The 26,263-nt window shown below is 38.7% G+C and overlaps 1 protein-coding gene across 4 annotated transcripts in view; it reads right to left on the bottom strand.

Moving 5' to 3' along the window:
- SMOC2 (SPARC related modular calcium binding 2) overlaps positions 1 to 26,263 on the bottom strand; it is a 150,157-nt gene that overhangs the window by 64,567 nt on the left and 59,327 nt on the right. For 2 of the 4 annotated variants that reach the window (XM_049831056.1, XM_049831055.1), the window contains exons 3-7: positions 23,951 to 24,057; positions 22,747 to 22,846; positions 15,112 to 15,159; positions 10,634 to 10,717; positions 9,766 to 9,840 (exon numbers count right to left, since the gene is read on the bottom strand). In XM_049831056.1, coding sequence (XP_049687013.1) covers positions 9,766 to 9,840; positions 10,634 to 10,717; positions 15,112 to 15,159; positions 22,747 to 22,846; positions 23,951 to 24,057 — 414 coding nt within the window. The remainder of the gene's footprint in view (positions 1 to 9,765; positions 9,841 to 10,633; positions 10,718 to 15,111; positions 15,160 to 22,746; positions 22,847 to 23,950; positions 24,058 to 26,263) is intronic. The other 2 variants (XM_049831058.1, XM_049831057.1) reach the window with 1 other exon arrangement.

Here is a 26,263-nt window from a genome sequence, read left to right on the forward strand (position 1 = left end):
TCTTCATGGAAGAAAGAGAAAATTTCCTCAGAACAGTCTGTCATATAAAACCAGAATAATCTTGCCAGAACAGCTCACTGGATGACTTAGATTAAAATTAAGAGTGAAACTTAAAATTAGCATTTTTAAGAATTTTTATCAGCTCACAGATGAAGACATAAGGAGTTCTTAACCTTGCAAAATGTAGGAGAGAGTTTGGTGGCTACCCTTGGAACGATGGAATAACTTTCTTCACCATCTATATTCCAAACAGGGTTTCTTGTTCAAGAGCATAACCACCAATTTACTGAAGTTTTGAAAATATGAGTCTCAGAGCTCTCTGACATTGCAGGTATTTCTTTCACTTTGTAATGTATTTTTGTACTGGCTTAACCTCAAGAGTAGTATTGGATTCTGAATATTTCAGGGAAAAAAGGACAATTGTTTACATGCCAGTTTGCAAATTTAGATGCCAAATTCTATATGCTTACAGTTGGCCTGGGCCTCCTGCCCAAGAAAGTGCATCAGGATCAAGAAAAATTTTGCCTTTACTGTATTGATAAAGATATGCAAAGGTTACTGTCTATGTTCATTGCTTTTACGGTTGTTGCCTGGGAGGGGCGGGGGCAGGGAAGAGAAGGGAAGGCATCTCTGCATGCAACATGGATGTTTTCTCCTAACTATCAGGTCATTGGGATGATGATGGAAGGCCTGGCAGCTCTTACTGTCAACCCTGCTGGACTTCTAATTGCCAGCAAAATTTGGAAGACCTATCTTCTACATACCACCCAGCAATCATAGTATAGCCATAGCCAGATCCAGACTGTCTTGACTGAATCATTTATCTATTTCCCAGAAAGATTATGTCTTTAGATATGATCCAGTCCAACATGTTTCTGTGCATTAACATGATTTATGTGATTTTTTTTTGCATCTGTCATTAAAATATAGACTGTTGGCCTGACATCCCTCTTAGGATTTATGAAGCTTATTGATGCTTTTATGATTATGCAATCTGACATCTGGTAAACTGTGGAAAGCTGTGGATAGGTGGGGGAGTGCATGTCTAAAACTAAAGGAGAACTTCAAGCAGGACTGTTGTGTCATTTACTCGCTGCAGAAAGTAATCTGATATAATTAAAAATGGTCAGGAAAGATTACTATCTTTTGGCATCAAATTTTAACACATGCAGTAAAATAGAAATTATCAACCTTGCATAAAACAGATATTTTCTTTTTTTTCTCTTTTTTCTTTTTTTTTTTTTTTTTTTCTTTTTTTCTCACAGTGGGGGTCTAATAAAATCTTGGAACATCCTGAGCATAAAGAACATCAATTGGATGTAAAACAGAACTCTATTTTTTAATGGTTTAGGATGGGAGGATCTTCCCCTGTAGTGGGAGGAAAAAACTGGAAATGTCAGTGCTTGATCTTTCTAAAGGTTTTGAACTAATATGTAAAATTAAAATGAAGGTAAATTAAAATGCTTGTGAAAAGGATTATTGAAGATAGGACAGTACTATAATAAGCATGATCCAGCAGCCTGCAAATTAAGAATGTATCATAATATACAAGCACTGTGGGGAGGTCTGGAAAGTTTTATCTTCTTGGAAGAGGGTGAAAGAACTGAAAGAAAACTGTAATTTTCCTTTACCAAATTAGGACAGGCAAGGCAAGGAAGTAAAGTAAAGGCAAGGCAAGGCAAGAAAAGTAAAGGCAAGGCAAGGCAAAGAAAGGAAAGAGGACCAAAGAGAATGAAGAGTAGTTTTCTTCACAGGTGAAGAGGGTGAAAAGTACTGTTCTCTCTTTGTGTAACAGCTAAATCAAGACCAGGATATCATTAAAAATTGCTATTGAAAGTTAAGACAAAGCTCTCCATTAGGAACTAAGTCAATCATTTACTGATTGGCCCTAACAGTGTGAGCAATCAGTAGTTTCAAAGCCACCAGCTTTTCAGCTGCCAAGGAGTCTTCTAAAAGAATATTACTCTGAAACTATTCTGATTCTTGACGGAAAAATAACAAAACATGGAAGAGAAGACAAGAACTACCTCCTACTCTTCAAAATATTTAAAAATAAAACAGTAGGGGATATAACAAGACGTGACAGTGCTTCACACATCTCACTCCCCAAGTTTCTTAACAATGCTGTTTTTATAGTAAAATACAAATCACAAATTACAGTTCACTACAAATAAATGAGTTCATTCAGGAACTATAATGGGAACATTTAGTGTGTAAGCAACCAGAGCCAATCCAAAGAGTCTGAGAAGGCCATAAGACTTAGCCTGGAAGCTTCCAGTCCTCCTCTATATCAGTTTTTCTTACTTAACTTCCTCACAATGCTTTTCTCTTTATCCTCCATACACAATTTGCTGAGATAACAGGCCAAACAGCAAATGCTCTACTAGCTAATGTCTTCCAGCACCACAAATTTCACAAGGCCCAAAAGCCAGATCTGTGGTCATCACAAAACATTCAGACTTCAGCTGTAGGTGTCATGAAAAAATGCTAGTGCCATTTCTGGTATAGGGCAGATGAGCCCAAGCTATAAAGTTCACAGTAATAATATCTGGATTTGAACTTGTCCAAAATTTGACAGAGACTGACTGCCCATCTGTAATGGACTGAGCTCCCATTGGCAGAATCCATGTGTGGACTTAATAGCGAATTGACATGTTTGAAGATTTATTTAAAATCAAGAGTTCTGCTTTCTACTTTCCTTTCATAGCTTGAATTGGGGTTCTTAGGGCTCAATTCGATGCCATTTCTGGTACTCTGGACTATCAAACCTACATGCAAGACCACCACAGATTTCCAGTAGGCTCTCATAACTTGTAGCCCATGCAGATATCAGATACATCAGGCCACAGGAAGGCAGGAGATGCCTATCTTTCAGCAACTTACTCCCATGCTCTTGGTTTCTCCAGATACAGCCAATAGCTGTACTTACAACACACGTTTGGGAATGCAAATCCCATCTTTGAGTTTGGCTTATACTTCACCAATTGTTGGCAAAAAACATTGTCTTTAGGGCTGAAATGAGGTAATAAAGGGGAAAAAAAGCAATGTTTTTCCTATGTAATTCAGTGATTTGCAATTAATGAACCACTCCTACTCAGGCTATTTTCCTATGCAAATCTACTTTATATATTCATTTAAACTCAATTTCTGAGGGTCCCATATAGGCGTAATGCATTCAGAGTGAGTAGGACTCTTTGGACATACATGTATATTCTGCTCCAAAGTCCTCACCTGCCCCTCCTTTAATTCTGAACACAAGCAAATTTGAGAATGGAAGATTGGCCAAAGTTCTGCAGGCCAACACACAATTTACTAGGAAACCCTGCTGAAAAAATGGAGGCAACAAGCTTTTAAAACACTTTCAGCTCCTTCTTCCCTGTGTTCTTTTCTCAGCTTGTTATGATATCCATTTTGATTTCCTTCTGTTAGAACTGGTTTCATATCTCAAATCTTTACATTGCAAAATAAGCCTAATTCAAAATAGTTCTAGAAAATTCTAATTAATTTGTAATAAATACCTAACTGGGAACATGCAACTGGATCTTATTATTTTCTTGCTAGCTCACACACCTTCAACTGCATGTAATTTATCTTCAGTCAATATTAAAAGCAACATCTGGAAAATGCAACAATTAATGAGAATAAATACAAAGTCACTGAGCTTTTACTCATTTTCCTGTCTGTAAGTTATTGATTTTCCTATGCTTAGAAAGGAATGGCTATTAGAATTGATGTGATCGGCCAGACGCACAAACTCTTATATTTATTTCCTTTGAAAGAAAATGCTATTTTTGTTTTTTTCATGCAGGCTTTTTTAAAATCAGGGCTGAGTTTTGCCAGGATAGGCATAGAACAAGGATGTTAGCCAGGTTCAGTTTGGAGTGAACGTGAGCATTTGAGTATGGAACAAGGTTTGTCTTGGTTCTTTGTAAGAAGGTGACTTTCAGGGAATGATCAGTGCACAGGGATCCCACTAGAACAATTGCCTCTCAGAAACAAAACAAAGCAAGCTAACAAAACAGTAACCTCACTGACAACCAACATAGTTTCCATGTGAGAAAAACTCGTATGTACAAATGCTTTAAAGCCATCAGATGACAAGGCAATAAAAACTGCATTCAAATCTCAGAGTGTCACTCTATCACATTACTCAATCTCACTGGCAGACTTGGCCAACAGATTCAGACTATACAGACAGATAAATGCAAGCAGCTATTTGGTATAGATACAGACACATAATTGCTAGTTACATTATCACTTTAAATTCCCTAGTTTACTCTATTAAGAATGTATTCACAGTAGACATTGCACTACCTGTTATGATTTGCATTTGCAGCTAGTCTATCCTACATAACTGTATGTTCATTTCAGTGTTGTCCCAGATGGCATTTTGAGAATGAAACTCCTGTTGGATCAAGCCCTCTAGGGCTAATTGATAAAATCTTGTAACAGATTTTTAAAGCCCTGAAACTGATGGCCTGTAGTAAAACAGCAGCAATAAAACACTATTCCGTTGTGTCAGACAATTAAATAAAAAGCTGTGTTCCTTTCATGTGTGCACAGCCAAAGAGAAAATTGAAAGTGAAGATGATTCTACATTACCAGAATACCCAGGTACAGTGGCTGAAATCTGGGCACTCTTGAAGTCACTAAAGCCATAGTTTGACAAGACAATGAATTCTGATTTAGGATTCTTTGTTGTGGATGAAAAATGGCATATTCACATGATCCACTACTTTTTGCATAGATGCGTTAAGAATTTTGCTAGCCTGACCCTGCCTCAGCAGCCTTTATGCCAGAACAGGGTTTCCTCTGGGCCAACCCTATTTTATGCTGGATCGTGTATGGCTTGTCCTCTAGCACCTGCTTAAAGCATATAAGCATAAAGCTGGCCAAAGGCATGAAGCTGGCAGAAGCACTGCGTCACGGGTCTGTGCCTGATCCAGATGAAACGTGAACTACTGGGTGAAGTAGTAGCATGTAGTCAGAGCATGAATGGTTGTTCAAATGCTGTCTGGGAGCTCTGCCACTGACAGCCAGGGGCCCTAAATTTCTACCCACTCATTTCATGTGTTTAAAATTCAACTCATGAATCAAAGTCAAGTTCAGTAATGTACAAAGAAATGTGACAATTTCTTCTTGTCTTCTATTTTGCCGGTCATACCGGATTACCAACAAAACAAACACCAATTTTTCAATCACTTTACAAAGTTCATTAAAATAAACTACACGACTGGTCAATGAACTTATAAATCATTAGTGTTAATAATGCCATACTATTCAATCTTTAAGGAAACAGAATACAAGAGTATTAATAATAAGAGAATAGAACTGAATAGTAAATACATGAAACTCTACTGTGTTTTAGCCAATGATACATTGTTTAATCCTGGCCCTTTTAACTTGAATTACATTATCACCAGAATCCCTAAAGACCTTATGTAAGTATATTCCAGATTATGAATGAGTTTTTGCATCCTGTGTTTGCAAAATTAATGAAATTTTACACTGAGTATTATTCATTCTCATTTGTGTGGTGTACACATTGTACTTAGAAATTACTCAGTACTGTAAGAATTTTTTTTAAAATCAACAGTATTATCAGTTAAATTCCCTCTATTTGTTTTTCATGGAAGTGTTCCCACAGCAGACTGTTAGGAAAATTTGGCTCTTAAATTCAAGCTAACAAAATGAACACTAAGCTTCACTTGCCATAGTGAAAAGGATTAAACTACCCTTCCTTTGCCTATACTCAAACTCAAAAAAGGGCATCCATCCTCTGAAAAATGTAACACTTGGTTCCCAAGAATCCCACAGGGGTATTAAATGCTGGTAGAGACGATGTAGCAAGGAGAACCAGAGAGATCTACAGTCCAACCTGAGGTCTCTTCAGGGAACTGTATTTTCTCTCTTAGGCGATGCAAAAGTGCCTGTGCTGTCACGCAGTGTTCACCACATCAAGGCTGCACCTCGCCCTGAAGCTACAGTAACTGGCAGCTGCTGAGGACATAGTCCAAATTATCCAGTGTTGTCAAGGCAAAAAACTTTCCGTCCTCTGGTCTTTACAAAATACAAAAGCTCTAAAAGACTACCTGGATTTTCAACTGATACTGGTGTGGGATAAAGTTCACCTAAAGCACAGATACCTTCACATAGGTTAGAGATCTAAACTAGTCACCGTGCCCAGTGAGGTCCAGTTACCCAGTTAGCTGGCCAAGCACAGGTGTTGGATTTATGATGAGCTGGGCTGCTTTCTCACCTCCACTGACCACGCTGACTGCATCTCCACAAACTACAGCAGGAGTTTAGACACCGAGTTCACATACAGACAGCGGCGCTTAGGCTGCTGCATTCTGGAGTCTTGATCAGAACCCATATAGTCCCATGTTCAGTGTTTTCAATGCATTCCTGTTTATTTTTGATAGCTGTTGCTATAATTCTTATTATTGTCAATCTGATGTTGCAAACCCACAATATTTTCTGTGAAGTGGAGGAAGAAATAAGGAGTGTGGGGGTAAAAAGAAATCCAGAAGAAACAAAAAAAAAAATCACAAAATACCTGCAAAGGCACCAAGCCATATGTATAAAACATAATCTCAGCAAACACCTATGTTATTTTAGCAACCAGATGCATACTTTTTTCTAATTCTGGAAAGAAAAAGTATTTTAAACAATTCTGAAAATCATCTTCAACACACAAAAAGAGCTAAAATGGAGATGTTTCTACCCAAATCCACCACTCTAAACAGTTATTGTTACATGACCCAATTATGATGGGGTTTTTGCCAGCCATAACATTTTGTCATCAAAAGCCAATAGGTTAAATACCACTCTACAAATGTCTTTAGTGAGCAGCAACACCCTATTTCTCTGAACCAACAAAAAGAATACACAGTAGAAGTCATTACAGAGCATGGATATGTAATCTTGTAATTTCATGCCCTGCATCTTAAGTCTCCCAAATGCCATTACTCTGTGCTAAATTAAATTAGGCAAATTTAATCAAATGCAAGCACTGAATAATTAATATGAACTAGAATTTCTACACCATTATTTTCAATCTTCCAAACCCTAAAAGTTTATGCTGATTTTACTAGCTAATTGTAACTGGCAGGTCATCTGCAGAGTAGCAAAAGCAAACCACTTTAGCTTCAGGATGAGTACAATAAATTTAATGTATTCATTTGTGTTCCTTAACTCACAGAAACATTCTCCTAAGGAGATTGATTTCTTAGGTCAAGACAAGTTTCTTTATGACAATGACTTGTTGACCATGATGTATTAGGACATATATTCAGGTAAAAACTAGAAAAAATAAAAGCAATACAGACTAAAATAGTCAGGTTTCAAGTAGAATATTTGGAGTTTGTCTGAAATTTTTAGCATTATTATTTTTCTTTAATTATTTTCTACAGGCAGGGCTAGGTCATAGTGCTATTTGCACCTGAAGAATTTATTTGGAAGCACTTGGGTTACCATAGAACAACAAAAGAAAATTTAGCCCATTATGAATAAATTGGGTTTCATCTTTTGTTTTATAAACACAGTTCATATGCAGACATATATTCTCCTCATTTTACTCAGACAAATACATTTCAATAAGCTTTTTTGTGTTTGTATGACCAAGTCTGAATCAGAGTTTGCTAAGCAAACTGAGTAAAGAAGACATCTGTATTTATCCCTCATATTGAAGCCTCGGTGTCCAAAGGTGGTGAGTTTACAATCCAGTGGATTCAGTCATGAGGTCCTTCCTTTTCTGTACATATAGCAGGCCAGAGTTCATTCTCTGTGGATGTTCCCAAAAGCCTTGGGACCACACTGAGAGGTAATAAGGGGAAAATCTAACCTAGCTTTTCCCAAGACCTTAAAAGACCTGTTTACTGAATATCAGTGAGGTTCAGCCATCAAAGCAACTTTTAAATATATGGTCACTGACACACATTATACTTTGGAGCCTGGAAGAGAGACACTACCTAGCACAACTGGTGAAGACACTGTTTTTAGCACCTAGATTCATCTTGACTGCTTATTTCATATTACACACACAAGAGAAGTTACAGCAGAGAGCGCAGTGGTCCCTTCTGGTGCAGCAGGTACACCTACAGATTAGAGCAAGACTGGCTACGTAGTGTCTGCTGACAGACTTCTGCTAGTCCGGGTATGGCACCACAGCCTGCAGCATCCGTTAGCCCTCCAGAGATCCCCTGGATATAGCACAGTTGTGAGCAAGTCCGATTGTCAGCAAATCCAACACAAGCATGCTTTTGATGCTAATGCACCATGGGCTAGGAATCCTAAAACAGGTAGGTTACTCTTCTGGTTTCTCTTCCTGTGTAAATATGTCTTTAGATGGACTGGAGGTTACAAGTTCCCAGTAATAAACCCACCTTTTCTTTGGTGTTTTTCTAACTTTGTGTGTGTGTTGAAGCTTTGGCTTCCAGCAGCTGCACTGTAAACTCAAGAATTCTTGCTTTAGATCTACTCTCTAGCACTAAAAATTAAACACTCCTAAAAGTGACATATTTCTATGCATGTATTTTACACAACAGAAATCCCAAAGGAATTCTGTTCTTGCTAACACTGACTAAAGAAATGACAGAATGAATCTCCAGCACAGAAAGTGTTTGCTTCAAACTCTTGTCTACACTCTGTTTAAGGTCCTTCCCTTAAGTGTCTACTGGCGAATCAAGGAGAGGAAAAAGTATTAATAATTACTGCTTTGATGTTAAAAATAGCTTATATAAAGGAATCTGTAAACCTCTTGGTAAGTATATGTCTGTCTGACTGTCTTATGATGATTGCTTGGCTTTTTAAACCCTTTCGGGCCTCAATTCAGTAATATACTTAAGCACAGTACTTAATGTAAAGCACAACCTCAATTTCCACTGGATCTGAAGCGTGCTTATGGGTGATTTACTGAATCATAGCCTGTATCATTAATGTTTCCTTTCAAATTCAACATTTTGCCAGAGAAAAAGAAACCAGGGAACTCAAGAAGATTCTCTAAAGTTTATTCCACTGAAAGAAAGGAACAGTGAAGAAGGCATCAAAACTTATAGTCCAACAAAGCACTGAATGTATCTGAATATTTTAGAGGATTCAGTCTTAGGACATTCACCTGACATTCCTAGTGCAGGTTTAGAAAGCTCAATTCTGAAGAGTGATGAAAAAAATTAAAGTCAAAATGCAACAATTATGAAATAGGCAACATAATTAATTCACACTAAACTGGCGGTCAGTCTGTAAAGAACAGGTGAGTGATGTAGCAAAAAAGCAAGTAACACTGTCTTTCCAATTTCCTGTTAACTGACCACTGGTTTCTGATGGGACTTTGCTGCTCTTCAGGTTTGCCTCCTAAGATTTACCACCACGCTGTAATTTTCCAAGCACATTTTTGCTACACATCACCCCCCAAAAAAGAAAATACAAGTAGATAACAAAGAGGCAGAGAATTAAAGAGGATGTAAAAAGTAAATATCAGATCCACTCACAGATGCAAAGAGATGTGAGCCAGAGGCTTCAGTGGAGTAATATCTGTTTACACCTAGTAAAGCCTGGCCAAAAATATTTCCATATAAAAGGAACGTATGATGCACGAGCCTACAAAATCATCACAATGCAAATCATTAAGTCACTATCACATGATGAGAGTGGAAGCATAATGGTTATTAAAATGGCTTTCACATACATGGCTTCAGTTTTAACAAGGCTTAATGCATGTCTTCACAGGAGCTTTGCAAAGTAAGCATAGCATAAGTTTCTTACCTGAGCTTTTATTGGTTTTGTTTTGTCTACTCTTTACTTGCTCAGTCCATAAGGTAGGATAACGAGAAGCTATATCTAGAAAAAAAAAGATGACAGAAAAAAGTTATAAGTGTTACAATTTTTTAAAAAGTTAGTAGCCACTGAATAGTAAGTGGCTAGTTTTAAAGATACATAGATCTACAAAAGAAAAGGGTGCACAGGTTTGTATTAGGACAGTTAAAACCTTTATTCATGCAAAGGCATGAATACTTCCTTCCTTATCCCATTCATACAAAAGGTTGAAAGAAATACTTTTAGAGTAAAATTATATTTGATCAGAATAAAAATCTCCCAGTGTGGACCCAAAATATGTAATAACATCAGATCAGATCTGTGAGATTTGCAGTGAGTGGTAAGGCAGCCACAGTATAGGACTATCATTGCATGTAGGCCTTGAGCTTTCCATTCACAGAGCACCAAATTTCCCTAGAGGCCAATAAGCCTGGCAAAACATCAACCTTAATATTACTGGGCAATATGCTGAGGACAGAATTTACCCTTTAACTGCCTTATTTGGCTATGCAGTTTTAATCTGCACTCTGGCTCAAGTTTAAAACCTGTCTCTGCCCTGAGTGGTGACAATTAAAATTGCTAATGTCGGACTCCATAGCTACAGTGGCATCTCAGAACTATCACACAAAATTCATTGCTTGTAAGTAAAGACTCTGTTGTGTTTGCAGTCTTTATCCGGAAAAAGGTACAGATGCTTTCAATGTCTTGCAACTGCCCCAGCAGTTGCCCTAACTCTTTAGGTAGCATTTAACGTTGTGGTATACAGTCCATACTACATAGTTTAATACCACACTGTTAAGTTCCTGTCAATGCTCACCTTCTTCATCACCTTGAGGCTGCGTCTCCAGCGCGGGAGCTGAGGCATCATCTGAATTCAGAATGGAAAAGATTTGCAAGGAGACTACAATTATGAGAGTAAGCTAAATAAGTGTACATACGTGATTGATACTAATGATTTGCACATAGCCCCGGCCGGTAAACAAACAGTTATTTAAACATTATTTATAGGTGCTACACAGCATAGATATATTGCATCTACAGACTACAGATTATAAATGGATGGCTTTTGAGGTTATGGCTGATGCAATGATTGCACGGTCTTTGACGAGGCATGAAGTGATCAGGTCTCTCCCTGGACAGTAATTCTTCCTTTTTAATGTTGCACATTGATACCTATAGATTATAACTGATCAAATCAGCATTTCTAAAGAAGTAATTAGATAAACGTATAGAAGCATTAAGACCTGTGAAAGCAAAAGCAGTCTGTGGTGAATGAGCGGCTGCAGATATGTTGACACCTTAAAATGAAAGATTTTCTCCGCACAGCAGGATCTATGTAACAGTCAAGCTGATTTTATAAGCAAGATTCACAGATTAAAGAACCAGAATATTGTTTGCGTAATTCTTATCCTCTGGTCAGCCACCTCCATCCATCCACAACAAACCATTACTGCAAGAAAAGGGGGAGGAAAATTTACAGAAATTATAAGAGGATGTGAGTAATTTTAGGTTCAGTAAAACACAGTAAAAGTAGTGCTGGAAAAGAAAAATTCAATATGAAAAATTATTTGAGTTAGCATTCTGTGAGAAAGAGCAGTACCCAAAGACCCATCTTTACCTTATTACGTATTTGTTATTTAAAATTATTGCAGCTATTGGGTAACTATGGCTTAGTAGGCCTTGCTAGTACATATTTTCCAGTCATTACTGTTTCCTGTAGCATGGAGCTAACTCCAAGACCAAGGTGTCCCGCAGTAAACAGCATCTTCCATGCAAAGTTTTAATTAGCATTTCTTGCAGTTTTACAACTGGATCTCTGACCAACATAGTTTCCAGATTGCTTTCCTGGCATTTTCACGGAAGCTAGAACTGAAGGTAACTGAGAAGCTTCCTCTTGCATGTAGCCTTGCCAGAGTACCAGCGAGCAGCAGCTTTGAGGCTAACACACTGCCCCTTTCCATTTCTTCTTGCTACTGCAATTCAGAACAGCCTCCTCCTGTTCTCTTTTTTGTCACCACCACAGGGTTTTTTGTAAATCTGTGTTGTCTTTATGTATATCATGCAGAGGTTTTGGAGGCACTCTGACCTTTGCCTCTGGAGGCCACAGCCTAGTTTACAGCAAATACAGATACCAAGTAAATACAGATACCAAGTAAATACCAGGTAAAACCAAATTTACAGCCATGGAACACTAACCTCCATGCTTTTCACAAAACCAAAGCAGCAGCAATAGAAACTTATTTTCACTGCAAAATGTTTCAACCAAAGCATAAGGAGACTTCTTGTAAGAATGCTCATTCTTCATGTCCACTCACTGACAGGATACTTTGGTCCAATGCCATAACAGACTGTCACTTCTCATTAGTTTTGCTGGCATTTTTGTGGTGTCCTCTGGGTGGTGGAATAAGACCATTGATAAATTTCAGAGAGGCCCTCAAGAATCCTAGTGTACTGAGAATCAAGACATATATTTAGATCATCAACCAGTACATGATTCAGAAAACCCAGAATTTCAGAGGGTTGTTTACGGTGGGTAAATATTACCAAGACCCCAGCCAGAAACTCGGTTTGGGGTTTAAATGACATTTTTCTAATCATTTTTGGTACACAATTTCAGTTTGTGACACATTTGATCTTATGTTATTACCTGAAATTCAGATATAATGCCGTGACTTTAGCAATTATCAGCCTCATCAAAATTAGCCTCTTGAACTTTGTTCAAGCAGCATTTAAAACACTTTATCAATTTATTTATTTAAAAAAAAAACCAAACAACTCAACAGTTGCTTAATGATTGAGTCATAAAACTGGCCTCAGGTCCCCCCCACCCAAAAGAAAGAAAGAGTTTGCTTTTGGTCATCAATGAACCAAACATTTGGCACAGGGTATCTGTTGAATCTAAAAGGCATTAACTTCACTCCAGAACTGGAGGAGCTACAACAGCTGCTGAACTACCCTTAATCTGCAGGAAGACACCCACATTAATGTACTGTTTGCAGTCTGTCAGGTACACCATCTTTTCATAAACACCTTTACTGTTAAGAACGAAGAGGCACATGGCAGTTCATTGTTCAAAACAACATTCAATAGAGAGTCACAACCACAGAGCAGTTCATCTCCATGTTACTTAGATATCTCTCAGGTTAATTGCATAGGTCTTCCTGGCTGGCACATGCATACCAGTCCTTATGTGCATACATTTAAACAGAAACCATTCTGTTTGGTGTCAGAGTTCAGTTACCAAGAACACAGTCCTGCAGTCAGCTAAGACCCAGAAAAAAGGGATGTGACCCCAATATCTGATGTGTGCTTTTCAGACAGTCTGACTATTTTCCTCGGATAGAGGAGGGAACTGTGGGGCCAGGGAAGATACTTAAGGAATTCTCTTTTAAGCTTTATTCCTGTTCGGTTTAATGTGCAAATTTGCAAACATGAAAGCAGAGCTCCTGACCTCCAAAATCTGCAGCTGGAACTTTTCTTTCAGTATTGGAATACGCAGAGAAAGTGAGGTACACGACTGCAACAGATATGGCCCGCCAGGTCATCTTCACCTGTGAGTCTCTGTGGGACATCTTGGGAGAAGAGACTCTCAGGCTAAGTCTATGCTGTCTCTTGAGCAGAGCCCTCAAGACCACAACTGAAGGTCTGGAGCGTCCTCTGCAGCAGCGAGAACATCGTGAACCTGCCTACACTTGCTGGGTTACAGTACGGACAGGTACCCCCTCCCAGGTACCCCTGCTTACTCCTCAGGAACATGCAGAGGAAAGATGAGCAGGGAGCTCTATGGTCATTTCAAAAACTACTGCTGTGCCCTTTCCAGCTGAGCTACAAAATACTTCTTACTACGCTGACTGTGAAGTTGGAGCACAGCTCTTTAACTCAGCGAGCTGATCCTGTTCAGTACTCCCTGACGGTCCCTAAAGAGGTTGTGATGTCTCTGACACTGTGACATTATTTAAAGCGTACGGCAGTGACTGGCTGGGAGAAGGGTGGGGAGAGGAAGTTACCGGCATCTGAGGAGAGCCGGGGACCACCTGGGAGCCAGGCCAGTGGCCCTTCCTGCTGCAGGCCTGCGCTGGAGAAAAAAACCAGGGCATGAAGAAAATGCAACTGTGTCACTTTAGACACACATACTTCAGATGCAAAGGGAGACCCGATAAACTGTGTTCATTTAAGTTTCCTGTTCTATGATTGTTCATTCAGGGTTCAGCAGCTCAGCTGCCACAGTAACAAACAAAAATAAAGTGTTTCAGACAAGTTTTATATATGGGATAGTTCATTCAGTTCAAAGCTGAAAATGAAAGTCCTGACCTAAAGCAAATGAGTAACATAAGGTTAGTGGAACCCACAATTTGTCTGGAAACACATGAAGGAACAATTTTCCAGTACTTTGTAATTATTAGCTTTTAAAGAAGTACCGATTTTCTTAACCTAACAGCACAATACTTTATTTAAATGTTGGGTATATTACATTGCTGAAAAAGTTCCTGTAAAAAAAAAATATTTCAGTTATATTTACAGTGCACCAAACAGATAATCATCAACATTAGCACTTCTTTAAAATTACTTTATGCCAGTGTAACTGGCAGCAACATTTAATATGTTATTTTCAGTTGGATTTAAAATTATTTTAAGTTTTTGGAAAGTGTAAGCTTCAATTTTGTTTAAAGCGTAGACATCTCCCTCATATAAATCTACCAGCTATGTTGGAGTTGCATCAGATTTTGTCCCGCCAACAAGATATACACCACAATCTATCTCTAACAACAACAATCATCTGACCGTTAACGTAAGTCATCAGATGGATTAATCACAGTATAGAGCAAAGTGCTGGGTCCAAGATGACTCAAGCAGTGTTTGCTATGGAAATAAAGTGAGGACTTCAGGTCCCGAGATTTTGGGACTGCAGAATGCTGTCTTTATCAAACAGAATAATCTGTCCTCCAGGGCAAGCAAACAGTATGGGAAGATATTTCAGAATATAGCTATGGGAAGAAAAGTTATCTTCCAAACAGCACAGAATAGCAAAGTCTGTAGGTCTGAGACTAGAAAAATATAATGTCTATGCATATATAGACAAATAAACGCATACATATAGTTACGTTCATACTTGTAAGTTTACTAAATATCTACAATGCAGACATAAAATGAATAGCATGTATGCATGTGTACATATTATATATGCAGCTATAATACATGGTGAATATATACTACTAATTTAAACCTACGGAAAATCATAGTGGTGTACCCCACAGCTATTTTAGGATCTATTTAAAGGCCAACTAAGATATTTACCTGTTTTTCCTGCACCTTCTCGTTGTGGCAGCTTCTCACTGACTGAACCTGCAATTGGAAAAAGGAATTAACCAGAGAAATACTATTTTCACTTTTAATGTACTTTCTAAGAAACACAGTTCAGCTTTAATGATTCATTTTTGTTTATTACAGCAATAAATATCAGCAAGCTCTTCCCTCACAAACCAAAGACTTTAGCTTGGCCTGACTTCTTCATTTGGGTGTGACTGATTTACTGCCAGACGCTACTTCGCAGCCAGCGCCGGACCTGAGAGCGAGATAACGCGAAACACGACACAGAGACGAGTGCGAGAACATGCTCACGTTCAGCGGAGCTGCCGTCTCCCTTCCCCAGTGACCCGGGGAGGACAGGCCCTGCAGAGAGGCCCGTCGGCCATGGCCCATCGCGGGCAGGGCAGCGCCCTTCCTACACACACGGAGTCCTGCCCGCAGGCCTCAGCTGCTCTGAGGGCCTCCTTCAGCCTCTAGCCCCATCCTGGCCCCGATTAAAAAACATCCCTTTCTGCCTTCAATACCTCACCAAAAAAAAATACCTCACAGAACCCTGTGCTGGTGTGGAGTGGTGTGTGTCGGGGGCGGGAGGGAGGCAGGGACAGGGCCTGACTCCGAGTTTGGGCCTGAGCTGCGGACCTCAGGAAAGGAGAGAGCGGGGCTGGGAAGGGAGAGCGGAATTTTGCAGGAGATGGGGTTCAACAGCTCATTCTGCCAGCCTGGACTCCAACCCAAGCCAGCATCCCATCTTGATTTCAACTCCTCAAGGGACGGAGAGCCTGCTGGCTCTCTTAGTAGTTTTTACAGGAGGCAGTTGTCCTTAGGGTTTAAAATAGAAATACTTCCTTATTTCTTGCTTACATCTCACTACTACAGCCATTTGGATGATTCTAACTCCTAGCCACTTCTTATCGACATGTCTATCTCTGCTGTGTTAAAAAAACACCTTTAAAAGTGGTATTTTTCTCTCTGAAGAGCCACATGGAGTGATCAAAAATTTAAAAGCATAATGTCTATCAATTCTTACCACATAGTTTCTTCTTATGTACACCTGCTTTAATGAAAAAAAAAAAAGAACCAACCAAACCCACATCTGACAGATGCTCAGAAGCGTGTGAAATAATTTGGTTGCCTTAATTTTCTTAATTTATTTCCTTCTGGAATAACTAAATTCACTGGTTTTAAAACAAACAAACAAAAAACCCCAAACCTTTCAGCACAATAAATCTGTTCTAAAAGGACAATTTAAATAAGAGAACCCACTAAATCACAGGCCTTGTTTACCATGCTGAACTGATGGTTACTTCAGTTGAAGTATGAAGTTTAGACACAGGAGTCTGCCAGAGGGAAGACAGTTAACATCACAAACCTGGCATGCCGATTTTAAAGCCTCCATGAAAGAATACATGACAGTGCAGCCAAGCTGGTATTACCTTCTGAAGGATTCAGCTTTTTATGCAGCTTTTACATATCCATATAAAAAAATATTCTAGTTTAGACTTGTTTCCTTTTTTGGTAGCAGTGTATTTTTATTGTATTGTGTTTGAATCAACAGAAATTCAATGTATTTAGTGATGCATCAACATTAATTCAGACAGGAAAAATAAAGTCATTGTCATTGCAGGAATTATATCCAAGGGTGTTTGGGATAGCTTGCTCTAAATAGACTGCAACACTAATCAATGTTGTTCACTCTGAAGAGGAGGCAGATTCTTGCATTTATGCTAGCTGAAGCCAGAAGATCTGAGCTTTTTGGTGCTTGGCTTGAATTTGATAAGAGGCTCAGCTTGAACTCAAATAAGACGTTCCAGTTTTAGGAAGTACTGCATACAAAATTACAGGTTTTTCTAATTGCACTAAATACCAGTGATCCAATCTTTCCTCAGATTTCATCCAGTTACAATTAACTGTAGTTTCTCAATTCAATTTTGATGCGCAGGCATATAATTATAATTCTCTTGCAAATACAGAGATTTTAGGTCTGACTCTCATCCACACTAAAACATTTTACACCAATTTGTGAGTAGAAATGAGGTCTCAGCATGGGGAATGTGTGTGATGAACTGCCACTGATAGCCCCTTTGCACTAAAAAGTGTTAAGTAAAGCCTTAGTTTGACACCAGCATTGTCTCTCTATGTACATTCAGAACCACTATTATAAATTGAACTTGAAATGCAGTTTATATGTAATTTAACACATTGGTGAAATTTATATAATATTCCACATCTTAAACCAGAAGCAGAAAAATCTTTCCGCAATTAATAACACCATGATGCCTTCAGATTACTCCATCTGTATGTGAAATAATGAGAAATAATGACTATATGATATTCATGTACAGTCCAGGAGAATTGAATTCTTTTTTCTACGCTTTTCTTTTTTTTTTTTTTTTTACCCTAAATTTTGATGGAAAAATCGGTGGATGAAGGAAGAGTGGCATTCACAAAGGCTAACTTTATCATAGTGAATCTAATTTCACTATAAAATTAGATTAATGCTAGGAAAATGAGGTTCACTGGGCTAACATTAATTTTTAATAGTCTTAGGAAGCTAACAAAAATATTCACAGAATTTCGTACAAAGGGGAATCTGTGCCCTTCACATAGTTTCACCTGAAATTTGCGATTTATGTGGTAGAAACTTTTCTTGTCTCCAAGCTGGAGCTGACGAGGGTTTATTGAGCTTGTATCAGCTTTTTCCACCATTTTCTGAATATATTTAAGGTAGAAGTACTTCTAGCTTAAATGGTGATAGGAAGTTGCATTTGCAAGTTTCTAGGAAATCGTATCTTCAATACTCACGATGAATGCTCACATTTTCAGCTAGGCAAGAAACAGAAATAGCAACTTATAACTTGTCTAAAAGTTAGGCAATACAATCAGCTTCCATGTTTTCAGTGCACAGTAAGCAACTAAATAATCACAAAAATATATTTATGGAATGGGAGAGGGCAAGGAGGGATATTCGATTCAGCAGCATTATTCTAACAAGAAGAATTTAGCACCATTCTAGCCTGAACATTTGCTTAGCCATCTATCCATTTATGATTCTGATAAACTTAAAAAAAAAAAAAAAGGCAGAAATATTCATGCCTTGGTTTACTGCAAACCCCACAATTCCTCCCAGTTTCACTCTAACAGCTTCTGAGGCACAATACATCTTCCGAGGAATGTGATGTGAGTTTTGTGGTTTGTGATTTTAGCATATCCATCTTCTATAGTTCTGATCAGATGTGACTGAGCTTTAAAAGAGAAGGTGAAAGTCTATTATTATCTAGCTTAGAAATTTATTTCTGATCTCCTACTAAAGAATATTTGGTATGTAATCATTGAATGTAGATATCAAGAAACAGGAAAGCAAACTTCCCATGCTGTTCTCTATCTTACATATGGGTGTGTCTGACTGTGTATCTACAGGGAAAGTACTGTGTATGGGGACAGAAGATCTAGATGATTCAAGGATGGATATTTTTCCCAGCTAACAAAAGCAATATAATGTAAATTTATAAAGTTCATTGTCTTCTCAAATATATTTGTTTTCATCATATTATCTGATGATAATACTATACAGACTGGAAGAGTTCTGAATTTTTAAAGGCACTTGTATTTTGGCCTTAAAAGGTGATCATGCCATCTTAATTGTAAGGGAGCAAAACTATTTCACAGAATAATAAAACATGTCTCCATACCTCTGCAATCTCACTGGCAGAAGCCCAGAATAGTTAATAGGGCATAAACCCCCTGTTTTTAGGCAAACACTGTGCTTTCCAATGATAATTTAACACCTGCTTCTCAATTTCTGCCCCATTTCCCAGGACTCCATGCCTATGGAATTTCTGCAGTTCCCTGCAGTGCTGATAACAGAGATGGGGAGTTGTAAAAATGTCTTTTTTATGTCTGGTGTTCTTTAGTGAAAGTATTGGGGGACATTCATCATTTTTAAGGAGCTTTCTTTTTAATGCTGTCATGGGAATGTGTTTGATTTACTCTCCTTCTCACCACTGTTCCTGCAACAGTGGAGATTATTTCCATGGAGTTGAATGGCATTCTGAGATTTATCGTGTGTGTTTTAGCAGTACCAAGTGTCAGTGTGGGAATAACTAGAAAGGATGGAAGAGCCTCTTTCAGGTAAAGATGTAGTAATTACAGCAAAGGTTTTACATAAATCAGTTGTAGAGTCCTGCATTTTTTAATGCTGCTTATAACCTCCATCCTTCCAAATCTTGTGTCTCTAGTGAAAAAGGCAGCTTCAGTAAGAGCAACCAGAACAACACAATGAGCAAAAAGTGGCTCATCCAACTATTGTAGATATGTAAAAAATATGCACGTGACACTTTTCTGTCCCAGGACCAGAGATAGCTTTAGGAAGCACCACATTATGCAGCTAACCAATATTAACAGTTAGATAAACTTAGAGGGTTTTTTCACCTATCCAATATCACACAGTAAATGTGAAGCATGGACAGAAGATGGAATTGGGAAACCAAACTCCTAACTGCCCATCCTAAATTCTGCTCCTTATTTCCTCTATTAAAATCCAAGTTCTTCCAGGCTGCCATGCTCTTCTTTCCTATTTCTGGATATTCACCAAAGTCAAAGGTGGTTCTACTGGGAGAAAATGAAAGGCAAGAAATTATCCCATAATTTAGGAACAGCACAGTTGATTTGACATGTATTCAAACCTTATCTGAAGTTACTGAAGAACTAACCTAGAATTGAAAAGAAACACTGAACATTTTCATTAAAAAGAGAAATTTTCACACATTCCATGGTATCACATTTCCTATGAGAAAATCATTACAAAACTATGTTCGCAATTGACTCTACCTGCCATCCTGATTGTCTGTGCACATTCTCCTCTAAAGGGAAAAGGTACCAAAAGTGATCCTGAGTGAAAAAATTCTGGTACATGCAAACTGAGGAATTTTCATGAATGTCTTTGAAATAGCTATAGCATCATGCCTACAGAAGACACAGAAGCAAGTGAAAATACATAAACATGCTGGTGTCAGGATGCCACCGCTACAGGAGATATGCCTGCAATATCAAAAAATAGCAAGGCAATGCCTGCAACGAGGCTAGCAACGGCACAATGTATTAGACTAACGAGGGGCAACACTGTTGGAAGAAATGGCATCCTTGACATACTAACTAAAACAGGAGCACATCTACTCAACTTCATTATACCCACTAATATTTGGATTCTAATTCCCGTGCATAGTGGTACTACAGAAAAAGTACAAAAAGGAATCAACGGTGATCTGGAAAACATCAACAGTCCTTCTAGGGGAAAAAAACCCCTCTGTTATCCTAAACAGATGGCAATTTTGAATATATACTGGGAAATGGGAGAAGGGTGCAGTTGTGCTTCAGGCTTTCATTCTGCAATATAAGAGCAAAGTTTTGCCTTATTATACCATGTAACTTTCTGAGAAAATCTGTAGCTGCATTCTCTGCTGAATGAGAAGGTTTCTCCAGACCTCTGAAGATTGAGCCCTTAGCCACTACCACTGCAAAATCCCCTAGCATTTCAAATCTACTTCCAAACACTGCTGAGGCTGGACTTCTTTCCTGAGGGACAAAGGAGAAGTGGTAAGCAATAAAACATGAGAGCACTGATACAAGCAAGGGAGGAAATGTGCAGAGATAATCCCATAGGGTCTCCTAACAATTGGAAAATTACCCATGATCTGCCATGGAGCAAAATCAAACTCTGCATACTCACCTGGACCCTGGAGTAGTCTATTATCTCTGAGCTACTAAATTAAACTCAATCAAGCGCTCCTATCACCTTATCCTTAGCATTTCTGTAAAACTAACTTCCCTTCCCACCCCCCTAAAAATGAGCTGAAGCAGTCTGGCAGTGTTTCTGCTGGGCACATGAATATACCTTTGAGAGGAACTAGGGTTTGATTCCTGTAGAGGAAGAATAATTCTCATATTAATCTATCCATTAACCTGGAACTATACTGCAGCTTCTCCTCAGTAACAGTGAATACAAATAGAAAAAGTGAAAGTAACTAACTCAGCAAAATTTTGCTCCAAAAATAATGCCATGCATTGTGACACATCTGCCAAAGAATTACTTGTTGAGCTTTCAGCATCAGCATAACCCCTTTTTCACTGATGTCAGTGAAAGGGAGGAAGCTACAAACTGATACTGCAGAGAAAGCAATGAAGGCACGCTTTCAGAGAAGCCCTGGCTATGGACGTGCAAAAGCACCTCTACTCAAGAATACATTGAAGCACAAAAATGCTATCCTAACCATGTGTCTTCTGAAGATGTGATCCAGTCATAAACAATAACTACACTAAAAGGAATGCACATTTTTTCTCTATTTTAAGGCTTCCAAATATTTTATACTATTTGTCACAACTGAGTGTCATACCACAGTGACTTTGCAGACTGGATCAAAAGGATTAGTCTGGCTAGTATTCTTTCTCTAAAGTCTCTAAAGCCTGTAGGCTGAAGTTCACCTACAGGCAAGACGCATAGAAGATTCTGAAAATCATTTAAACAAGACAGACCTTAAAAGCAGAATTATTTTTTTATAATCTTTGTTGTAAGCTTCTCAGTGGTCTCTTCCTTCCTCCATCAAAAAAATCAATATTGTGCTCAAAAGATTGAAGTAGATTAGATCAGGTGAATTCCCTGAAAGGCCCTAATCCACTTTTTTTACATTACAGGGTTAGCTTTTTAAAGCTACTCCTTCCACTCTCTGACAGAGAATAGTGCTACAGCACAAACAAAAATGCAATACATAGAGCTCAAGTATTTTTAGAGCTATTTCTGTGCAATTCTGTCAGTCTCAAGGAAGGCGAATAGCAATTCTGGCAACTGTTCATACACTGGGGATTTATATTTATTATCAATGTCAATGAAATAGGGTCAGAAGCAAATTCCAAAAAAAACAGTGAACCTGTTAATTATCCTGATGAAAGACAAAAGGCTGTACACATAGCAATGAGTTTGATTTGCCAGTTAATTTCTAAAGACAATTATTCTCTTATGTTCTTAATGCTTTGTTTCTTTTTTATTTCTCCTCTGGATTTGGTCATTCGTGGGATTTGCTATGGGAGTTCTTTCACTGGGCTATGTTACAAATCAGGACATTCACACTCCGTATTTTTCTATACTCTAAATACTTCAAATATTGAAAAGGCAAAGCCCTCTGAAATTTTTTGCAATGAGTTTATGTGCAAGAGTTTCAACATAAAGAAAGGACTGCTTCAGAGAGTCAGTTGCATGCTTTCATATCGTACGCATATTTTACACATAAATATCGTAAAAATAACCACTGCAGAAAACCCCTTCAATAGCCAGGTTATAGTACAAATACAGTATATGGATGATAGAACCACAGGGAGGTTTCGGGTGGCAGTGACCTCAGACTTCGCACCTGGCTAGCTTAAAAGCTAGACCAACTTTCTGAGAGCGTCATCCAGTTAAGTTTTATAGTTCCCAAGGATGGGGCATCCACAGCGTCTGCCAGCACCTGTTTCTGGGCTGAACCACTCTTCCAGTGAAGACTTTTTTTCCTTAAGTCTAATCAGATGCCACAGATAAACTCTGCTGCTATTCAGGAGACAATGCCATAACCTGACCAGCCAAAGAAGTCTTACCTGGGCACCGGGGAGTTTTGTGGGCCACAGCAGTACCGCTGATAGGACGACCGTTGGGAGTGACACACCAGCAGTATCCAGTGTAACTGTGGCACTGAACCTGTCAGAAATGACATCAACCACGGGCAGTTTGTCAGACATATGTCTGTTATCCCACAGCGTTCATGACACATGAGTACAAAAGACTCTGTATTGACAAAACCTACAACAATAAACCAAAATGGACCTAATCTCAGTCCTACATATGATTCTTTAGCATAAAGAAGAGTTTATTCCAAGCAAAGTGTGGTAGATCTTTCAGAATCCAATGGAAGAGAAAACTATTGATATATGTGGTTGTTTACACCCTATTTCAGAAGAGTGAGGTGCAGGTGTTATGAAAACCTCACAACAAAGATCCTCAAGGGACGCATAAACTGTTCCTGAAGTAATCAATCTCGAGGGTTTTTCCACATAGAGAACATATTGTTCCACCCACTGAAGGAGCAGAACAGAGTGCTTCTGCCAGCATTATTCATATCCCAGGCTGTCAGAAAGGAAACTCTTGGAATTCCTCTTAGAAATCAATTGCATTATATTTCCTGAGGGCCAACATCACTTCCCTCACCATGCTTAAAATGAGAAGGACTGTCTTCTGCGCAACTCCGCAACTGAAATGCAGTACAGAGGCAGCAGAAGGTGATCTTGATTGGAATACAGACCACAGGGTAAGCTTCTAACTGCGTCTCTTCTGAGTTCCATGATCTAACCTAAATAAATTAGTCTCAGACCATATGCTTGTGCAGAAAATCAGCTGAGAAAAGGGAAGAATCCTGTATGATTCATGCTTTAGCACTAAGATATGGACCCTGGTCACAAGATTTCTGGTCACGAACAGATCAGAAATTCCAAGCATTTTACCATCTGATGAGTATTCAGGGGGCTACAAGAATGACTCAGCTGCCTCAGCCTAGAAGAACAGGGAGTGTATCACATGAACAACGGTAATGTTTGGCTCTTTTGCTGGCCAACTCTGAAAAAAAGAACAAGGACTTGGCACAAAACATGAATTTTCCTTCCATTTTTTAACATCAGTGTTAGCACAAATTACATTTCATTTTGAAATTACATTTCCCTTCATTACATTTGTCTCTTCTTCATCCTCTGCAAAGACACGTGTTCTGACTTTCTGGCCATGCAAGATACTGAATGAAAAATTTTCAACCTGACTATATGTGCCATCATCATTGCATTCTGGAATAAACACTTGTTGAAATTCCTTGCGAGCTTGTTCCTGGGTGTACTTCCTCTCAGCCACACATCTGGAAACATCTAGAGAAAGGGAGAACACAAGTCAGTTGGATGATGTAATATGAAGAATAGAGAGGTGTTAATCTAAATTAAGAAAAAGGAATAAGGCTCTGAGACCCATGTAAAGACAGTCAGAATTATAAATAGCGCAAATATACAATCACATTATTTTTAGGAAAGAAAACCAATGGAAGACGATAATTTGTGGACAAATCTAGAACTCAGAAATGAGATGGAGAGATGCCTGGAGAGACAACTTTGCTGCTCCAACTGCTGCCAAAGGGTAGAAGCCTAAACAGGGCTTCTCCCATCAATTTAACGCAGCAATAGCTGTCACTTTGTACCCCACAATATTCTTCCAGTGCTGGTGGCAGCACCAGCTTTCTCATGCTTCAGGAAAGGCAAAGCAGACAGCAGGAGTATAGCTGCCTTTTATTTCCTACTGTGAGTTTACACGCCATTTACTGCAGTTAGGCAGCGATCTCAGCTGTGACTACAGGTGTGCCTACGAGGCTGGTAAAACAAATAAAATAAAATATACTGTATAGCAGAGGGGCTTATTGGGGAGGTGATGCAATAATAATTTTGGGCATGCTTAATTCATATTATGCTAAAATTTAGTGTAACAGTTTATGATTTAGACATGGGACAAGCCAAGTCTACCACATGGTCCTTTTTTGCCCATTCTGTGGTTTCTTGCACCATCTCCTGCATTACTTAGTACTGGTGTCCATCCAAGACAAGGTAGCAAACTAGGCAGCTTTAATTCAGTAGAGTTTCTACTGTCTAATTAAATATATTGTCTACTACATATACTTTATATGAATTAGGCAGCTGAGGGCTGAGAAAAGACACATAACATTAGCTGTTGTACCTCTTTTTGTTTAAAGTCGCTACAAATTTTAGCAGGCTGCTGATGCAGAATCAATACTTCAGGATCTGCTTAAGTGAAGAAATTTCAGGAGAAATGAGAATACCAGGCAAGCTTAAGGTAGTATTAATGATTTCAAGATGTGACTGTAACATCTGAATTGGAATGATCGCAAGCATACAAGCAGAGAAATTTGCTGCTTCTGATCCCTGTTTTGTTTAAAGATGGTTTGACAGTAAAGGGCTAGTTCCTTTCAGGGATAAAACTGTCCAGCAATTACCTGTGAGACACAGCTGTTGTGGTGATTCGTGAACATTTGCACAGTTCTTAGAAAGCACGGGGATGGGCTTTCTAGTCCACGCAAGTTGCACATTGAACAGAATCTGAACAGCGAGGCAACAACACTTTCACTTCCCCATCTGATACAAGCAGCATTTTGTCAGGGTTTTGCCACTTAACAGTCCCCAGGAGCGTACAATTTGAGCCAGCTAAGTTTCCAGTCCCCCAAGCACCCTCTCTTTGCCAGTCTCATCCAGACACACACACACAGAACCAGCAGGGAAGCTTGGTGCAACTGCAGCAGTCCTTAGTACAGGATGAATCCTTCACTGGTCATCTCCACCAAGCTTTGGACAATTTGCCTGGCAACATTAGCATAAAAAATTCCCTTCAAGTCCCAGGCAATCTGGTGTGGAATTGTAGCATAATGAGGACAGAAACTGGTCCTCAGCATCTGCATCCTGAAAACGAAATTGGGGCCCCTTAATTCTAATCTTCGTATTGATTTCCCTCCTGGTCTTGGATTTGTGTGCACTACTTCTGTGCATTAGTTTACTCTTCTCACAGGAGCATTATGAGAGTTCATGTTGGTAAAATGCCCAAAATACAAGTTGTTTCACTTTGAAAACCTGTGTTTCAGTCTTAACAACCTTCATCGTATTATGCTATTTCAGGAGGGATATTCACAGAGATGCAATGCTAGCTAAAATGGACAGAAAAGTTCAACCATCCAGAAATGTAAGAAAAATAAGGAACTGAATTATTTTGTACTCTGGTGCTTTAATAACTTGTTTCATCAAGGGAAAATTATGGCCAATGTACTGTGCAGCTCAGGTAAAGTCTGTTAATGTATGCACTGCCAGTTTTGGGGGGAAAAAAAAGAAACATTTTAAGCAAGCTTCGGTGTCGTAAGCCTTCTTCTGAGCATGGTTTGGTTATACAGTACTTAACGACATGTGGTTTTAATGTAGCTAGTATTTTAACTGAAAATAAATCACTCCTTTGTTGGACCTCTGTCCTCGTTTTTCTAGAATGACATGTGGTTTAAATGTCTAAAAGGAAAAGTGATATAAATTC

The sequence above is a fragment of the Accipiter gentilis genome, chromosome 28 (assembly GCF_929443795.1).
Source record: "Accipiter gentilis chromosome 28, bAccGen1.1, whole genome shotgun sequence".
NCBI classification, from domain to species: Eukaryota; Metazoa; Chordata; class Aves; order Accipitriformes; family Accipitridae; genus Astur; species Astur gentilis.